Source organism: Camelina sativa, chromosome 3, assembly GCF_030686135.1.
Source record: "Camelina sativa cultivar CO46 ecotype springtype chromosome 3, ASM3068613v1".
NCBI lineage: Eukaryota > Viridiplantae > Streptophyta > Magnoliopsida > Brassicales > Brassicaceae > Camelina > Camelina sativa.
The window spans coordinates 12,667,107-12,673,731 of record NC_141882.1 but is presented as its reverse complement, the minus strand read 5'-3'; the positions used below and the strand labels follow the sequence as shown (position 1 = coordinate 12,673,731).

Genomic DNA, 6,625 nt, shown 5'->3' with positions numbered 1-6,625 from the left:
AATTGACGAAAGAAGTAAAGTAGGCCCATTAAGAAGCAAAATATGACGGTACGTTTTAATTCGGTTAACAGTTTTAGATACCAAACTGGTAAACTGAATCTAACTAGACCAAACCAGATGAGACAAAAAATTAAAAATTGATCAGGCTGCGCTCAGGATCTCTTCTGCGTTTTTTTCTTCGGTTCAATTACAATAATTCAAAGCTACTTGGTTTCAGATAAGATAACCGAGATCGAGATAAAACCATATGAAAAAAGTGGGACAACAAAGAGAAAGCTTTAAGAGCAACCAAATTTGATGTTTGGTTAAAACTTGAGTCATACATATCTCCAAATGAAGCCGCAACATTGAAGCCCATGAGCAACTCAAGACATTGTTAATAGTTGAGCTCAGCTTGGTCCAGAAGACTGGAGGCTAGCAAAAAAAAAAGAAAAAGGGGGCAGCTTCCAATGTTATCTCCTAGCAAGTTACCAACTTTGGCATCGATTATGGGTCAGACATGGAAGTCTTTCTATGATCCCTGCACCAAATTTAAGAAATTCAAACATATGTTCACCAAACTCAAACAGGAGATGTCTTTGGCGTAGGGACTTGTCTTACTTGTCTGTCTGTTCAACAGCAGATTACTCAGGCAACCAACTCAGATTACTGCAGGAGTATGATTTTGGAAGACTGTTTGGTAATCCAAGCTTCTAGCGGTTTTAAAGAAATGAGCCACGGCTTCCTCTGGTGTTCCTACCAAGACACCGTGTCCTAGATTGAGAATATGCCCCTTTGGTCCAGCACACTTCACAACTCTGACAACAAAAGAAACATTACTTTCAGTTTCTTGAATTGAATTTACAAGCATAACTCTGTCATCAGCTGAACAAAGTAACTACCTACCTTAGAATTTCTTCGGTTAAAGCAGGGAGCGGAGAGAATAGGTAAGCTGGATCCACATTTCCCTGCACACTAACATCGCTTCCCAGTCGCCTCCTTCCATCAGCCATATCTACAGTCCAGTCAAGCCCAATAACATCAGCTCCAGTAGTCTTCATTCGCTCAAGAAGGCCACCATTTCCATTGATGTAGAAAACTATAGGCGTATCTGGACATCTTTTCTTTACAGCATGAATGATCTGGCGAGCCCAAATGACATGAAAAACGTCAAAAATCAGCAAAAGAGAATGTAGTCCTCAAGATGAAAGCAGTTAAATTATACCTCTTCGATGTAAGGTTTGGACCAGCGTTCCCACATCTCAGGAGTCAGTTGGCCACCCCATGAATCGAATATTTGTATGCAATGAGCTCCATGCTCAACTTGGTAAACAACATACTCGGTAATGGCCTTAGTTAAATGAGACAATAGAGCTCTCAACACATTTGGTGCAGTGTGGCACATATTCTTTATGACAGTATATGTCCGAGTTGTTCCTCCTTCAACAATATATGTTGCAATTGTCCAAGGAGCTCCAACGAAACCTAATACAGCAGCATGTTCCCCAACCTTTCAAAACAAGAATCCGTTTTCACAAACTGGAAAGTATTGGTTAAGTCTAGGGGAAAGCTGAGAAGGAGGAGGGGAAACCCACCTCTTGTCTCAGAATCTTAAGAGAATCTCCAACGAACTGCTGTTTCTCGAAATCAATGGGATGTAATTCCTTTAAATCTTCTTCAGTTCGGATGGGAGATTGGATCACGGGACCTTTTACATCTTCAATGTCAAATGGGACACCGAATGCGGGTAAAGGCGTGAGGATGTCAGAGAAAATGATGACACCGTCTGGTCTGAAAGCTTGCCAAGGCTGCAAAGAGATTTCCACGATTAGATCAGTGTTCTCTGATCTTTCTCTGAAGGACGGGTGTTTCTTGGCGAGCTTTTGGTAAACAGCCATATACCTTCCTGCTTGCCTCATCATCCAAGCTGGAGGGCGACTCACAACTTGCCCTTTCGCAGCCTTAACCAACAACAATGGATCTGTAAAGCTCGTTCAGACTTACAAAAGAATAAGGCTACAGTTTCCATTGATCGTTACTAGCTAAAATATCAAGTTAAGTGACCTAAAACTGGAAATTTCGTCTTCTGTTCCACATGGTCAAAAGATAAACTAACACCAATCCAAGCTAAAAACATCTACACTCAAGAGCTGTTCAAAATTGACATTCCAATGAGCAGCTAGAAACCCGAACCTACCAAAATCACTTCACAATCGAAAAGCACAAAATCTTCAAAAATTTAGATTGCAGGAGATACGACTTACCGGAAGAGGAGGAGGAGCAAGCTACGAGGAGGAGCTTCCGAGCAGCAGGACTGTGTCTTTTTGGATCACAAACCAATCCCACATTGACGGGATTCGATCGAAACCCTATCGGTAACGACAATCCCGAGGAGTAGCATCTCGAAGAGCTACAGGCACTGCTTACAACAAATATTTAGCAAAGAGAAATTAGCTAGAATCTCACTTTTATATTGAAAAAACCTGGTATTTTTAATTTTGGGTAACATAGTTAATAATTAATAAGGTATTTTCAATTTAAAACTGATCAAACCAAAAAATCAAACATTGAAATTACAAATTGTGATAACTAAGAGTGGTCCAGTGAGAAAAATATAATTTGTTTTAAAAGTTTTTTAGGGCGATGGAGAAGGTGACGGCGGATCTAGGTTTCTAAATGTTTCTCGGTGAGATTGAATCGGTTTGCTATTGGGTTTTTGATGTTCTTGGACTCTCTTGTTCGTCCCCTCGACCTTGCCTCTTGTGGCAGGTAGAGATACGATTCAATGGTTACGGCGAAGGAGGCGTAATCGCTACATGGAGATATGGTTTTAATTGGGTATTTTGGTCTTCATTGGATAAAAGGATTCGGGAACGAGTGCTAAGACCAACTTTAATGAGATCCGTGTTTGAGACATTCCATATCTCTCAGTCGACACGATCTGCTTGGTCTATCCGATATGTGAATCCCGATGATGGCGGAAGCTTGATTCGGGTCAACCTCTTAATCTCTTCTTGCAATAGATCGAGGGTCGATCTGCAATGGAGCATATCAGGGTTTCAGTCTCTCTCTTTGACTAGCTCATTGATACTATCGGATTCTCAACTCACTTTGGTAATTCCCAAGGTTATTGCTTACCTTTCTTGGATTGTTAACACACGAAAGACACAATTGGAGGATACCAAATCACACTGGTTTCTGACTTGGAACATTTATGTTTTGATTCGGGTTTCTCCTTTGCTTCGATTTGGTTCACTAGTTGATGAATTATGGTTCTGGTTTTTGATTCTGTTATCTTTTTGGAATGGTTCCAGGGCAAACCTAGATATGTATTTGATGTCGGCGTATCAAGAATCTCTCTCCTGGCACCTACGAAATAAATTGGAGGATTCTCTAGCTGGATATCTCTGGAGAGTATGGAAACACATAATGAAGCGCATCATTTTGAAGATTGGTCCGAAGTGGAACATATCAAGGTTTCTTCCCCTAGCTTTATCTGGTTTAATAATGTTATCGGATTCCTTGTTTATCTTGGTGGATCATAAGCGCTTTGTTTACCTTTTATGGATTGATAACAAATCAGAGATGCACTTGGAAGATACTCAAGCACAATGGCCATTACTTCAAAGCAGCTTTGTTGGGATTCGAGGTTTATTTCTATCTCGAACTAAATCATTAAGTGTTGAACAGGGGAGATCATTATTGATTTTACTCTCCATTTGGAATGATTTCAGGGTGATACGGGATATGCTTGTGATTCTACCAAATCAAGAGAATATCGTATATCATTTATGTGTTGAATCGATAGGTGTGATAGCAGATTATTTCTGGGATATTTGGGACTATATAAAGGGTTGTGTTGCGGTCTCTAGTACTCATCACATTTTCCTTCATCACTTTGTTTCAGCTCTTGGTTTCCTTGCAACAACTTTTGAGTGTTTCGTTTCTCTTTCTGGTTGGTGTTTGCGGGTTTGGGTGGTGACTTTCAGCATGTCTCAGAGCGGCTTATTGGGAAAGAATGTGGGGAGTACGAATGATGAGGTCGTGACTCCTAAGAGGAGAATCAAAATTCCGTATTTTGATAACACAGCTTTGATTGCGGGGTATTCAAAGACAATGGTGGGGCGCTGTATGAACCCGAAGGTGCAGGATATGAAGGCTCTCCTGATCATGCTACCCAAGTTCTGGCATGTTGAAGGTAGAGTTGTGGGAGCTGACCTTGGGTTAGGGAAGTTTCAATTTGATTTTGACAATGAGGAAGACATCCTGGAGGTTCTTCAGATGGGACCATTTCATTTTGATGGTTGGATGGTATCACTGGTTCGATGGAGTCCAACAGTGGATCCTGCTTACCCTTCAGACTTAACCTTTTGGGTCAGAGTCCTGGATGTTCCATTCCAATTCTGGGCAGAACCAACCTTTCGTGCCATTGGCTCAGAGTTTGGGAGAGTGGAGGCGGTGGATATCGATGGTGGGAGGGTGAAAGTGACGGTTAATGGGTTCAAGCCCTTATGCTTGGTTACGGTAATTGAATTCTACAATGGCCAGGAGACTATCGTCAATCTCCGCTATGAGCGTCTTCATGGTTGCTGCAAGAAGTGTTCTAGTTTGTGCCATGATGAGAATCACTGTCCACTATGGGCTACTAATAAGATTACTCCAGCTTTGCATTTCCCGGTGGAAGACGACTCAGCTCGTCCGCTGCAGAGTTACAAAGGGGCTGTCATGAATGACAGAAATAACGGAAAAGGCAAGGAGGTGGATACTCGGGGACTGCCTCAGCCCAGTCAGCGCCTACCCAAGGGTACGCAGGACGCAAGATCAAAGAACCGGACCTCACGGGAAACGGGTGAGTCTTCATCCAAACCACGTCGATCCAACAATTCGGTGGCTTTTAAGGATTACCGCCAAAAGGCTAGAGCCTCCACGACGGTGGCACCTCCTTTGGGTGTGGTTCCGGTGGGAGAGCTGGAACCTGGACAGATTCCGGATCAGGTCGAGCATGTGGCGGTTCTGGCTGCAACCTTTGGGGTTCCACCACTGAAGCGGGTTCGGAGGCCTCTCTTTCAGGAACCGGAACTGCCTTTACAATCACATTTGCGAGAAGAGGTGATCTTGGCTGATGCGGGCTCCTCTGTCCCGGGTGACGGGTTTGCTCCACAGTCTACAGGCTCTGGAGCTCTGCAGGCGGGCTCAACTCAGGTGCCTATGGGCGATATTTCAGGAACGTTACCGGTTTTGCCAACAGCAAAGGAAACTCTGGAGGAGAATTTTGAGCAGCGGATGGAGGAGGTCGAAACAGAGGTGTTGGATAAAACGGTTGATGATCCACAACAACAGACTAATGGAGACATGGAGGTTTCGGTGGAAGATCAGGCCTTGAATCCAACCGTTGCTATTTCGACTCACGGAGGAACAACAGCAAACTCAGGTGATGGTCCAGTGGAAGCAAAACTTGACTCAGGTGCAACCTCTGTCATGGCTCCGCAAGGGGAAAAAGTCCACAAGGTGAAACCTCCTTTGTCTCTTAAAGGAGCTGATTCCAGGAAATTGAACGTGTATCTACGCACAACGCCAAGGAGACGCCCTGTCCCTAAAGAGGCTGGAGAAGGATCAAACATGAGGAATTCAGATCAGGAGAAGGGTCCAATTGGTGGAGTCAAGCCACCCAAACCAACAACAAATAAATGAAGATTTTAAGTTGGAATTGTCAAGGACTGGGGAATAAAGCAACTTTTGGGTATCTCAGGGATTTGTGGGGAAAGCATAGACCTGACTTTTTATTTTTATCTGAAACTAGACAGTCTTTATCTGTTTTGGAACCTTTTGTTGGTTATTTTGGTTATTCAAATTTAAAAACAGTTGATCCTATTGGATGTAGTGGCGGTTTGACCTTATTTTATAATAATAATTATGATGTTTCCATTTTATTTGAATCCAATCGGTTGATTGATTTGGAACTTACTTATAAAGGACATATTATTTACTTTACTTTTGTCTATGGTGATCCGGTTCCAACGAATCGAGATTTAGTGTGGGAAAGATTAACACGGATTGGCTTGTCTCGTGATGCCCCTTGGTTTCTTATAGGTGATTTTAATGAACTTAAAGGTAATCACGAAAAACGGGGCGGAAGGCTCCGCCACGCCTCTTCCTTTGTGAATTTTAACACAATGATTCGGCATTGTGGATTATTATAGTTTCCGGCGGTTGGGGATAGCTTGTCTTGGCGTGGTTGGTGTGATAAGAAGCCAATCAGGTGTCGTCTTGACCGCGCCCTAGCCAATGAGAAACTTCATGACTTGTTTCGGAATGCGTTCACGGAATATCTACCAATGATAGCCTCAGATCATAAACCGGTGTTAGCCTTTTTAGAGGATACAATTCGGAGAGGGAAGAGCGTTTTTCGCTTTGACCGCCGATGGCTGGAGAAAGAGGGTCTCTTTGGAGCTATTTCAGAGGGATGGTTCTCAGGGGAGACAGTGGAGTCTGGGAATTTAATGGACAAAATAATAAAGTGCCGCCAAGCAATCTCCCGCTGGAGGAAAGCACAAGCCCCATTTGGACGGGAAACAATTGAGGATTTAAAATCCCAGCTAGCCATTGCTCAGGAGGATGACTCTATCTCTGTTGAGGTTATCTCGGA

At 43.1% G+C, this 6,625-nt stretch overlaps 2 protein-coding genes across 7 annotated transcripts; one reads left to right on the top strand and one right to left on the bottom strand.

The window, feature by feature from the left end:
• Window positions 1-277: 277 nt before the first annotated feature.
• Window positions 278-2,576, bottom strand: LOC104777001 (uroporphyrinogen decarboxylase 1, chloroplastic). 3 transcript variants are annotated; one of them, XM_010501188.3, is made up of 6 exons: window positions 2,244-2,576; window positions 1,575-1,940; window positions 1,205-1,489; window positions 886-1,121; window positions 601-797; window positions 278-520 (listed from the first exon to the last, which is right to left on the bottom strand). In XM_010501188.3, exons 2-5 carry the CDS (start codon window positions 1,899-1,901, stop codon window positions 641-643), a joined length of 1,005 nt encoding a protein of 334 aa, XP_010499490.1. In that variant the 5' UTR covers window positions 1,902-1,940; window positions 2,244-2,576; the 3' UTR covers window positions 278-520; window positions 601-640. The 3 variants fall into 3 exon arrangements, with proteins under 3 accessions (XP_010499490.1, XP_010499491.1, XP_087365058.1); XM_010501189.3 differs by having other exon boundaries at window positions 1,575-1,960; window positions 2,244-2,464; XM_087508932.1 differs by having other exon boundaries at window positions 1,575-1,978; window positions 2,244-2,420.
• LOC109132265 (uncharacterized) lies at window positions 2,525-5,915 on the top strand. Of its 4 annotated transcripts, none has more exons than XM_087508930.1 (5): window positions 2,582-3,105; window positions 3,294-3,455; window positions 3,563-3,628; window positions 3,714-3,787; window positions 3,887-5,915. In XM_087508930.1, the coding sequence occupies exons 2-5, from the start codon at window positions 3,307-3,309 to the stop codon at window positions 5,668-5,670; spliced, it is 2,073 nt and encodes a 690-aa protein (XP_087365056.1). In that variant the 5' UTR covers window positions 2,582-3,105; window positions 3,294-3,306; the 3' UTR covers window positions 5,671-5,915. The 4 variants fall into 4 exon arrangements, with proteins under 4 accessions (XP_087365054.1, XP_087365055.1, XP_087365056.1 ...); XM_087508931.1 differs by having other exon boundaries at window positions 2,622-3,093; XM_087508928.1 differs by having other exon boundaries at window positions 2,525-3,105; window positions 3,714-5,915.
• The last annotated feature ends 710 nt before the right edge of the window (window positions 5,916-6,625 follow it).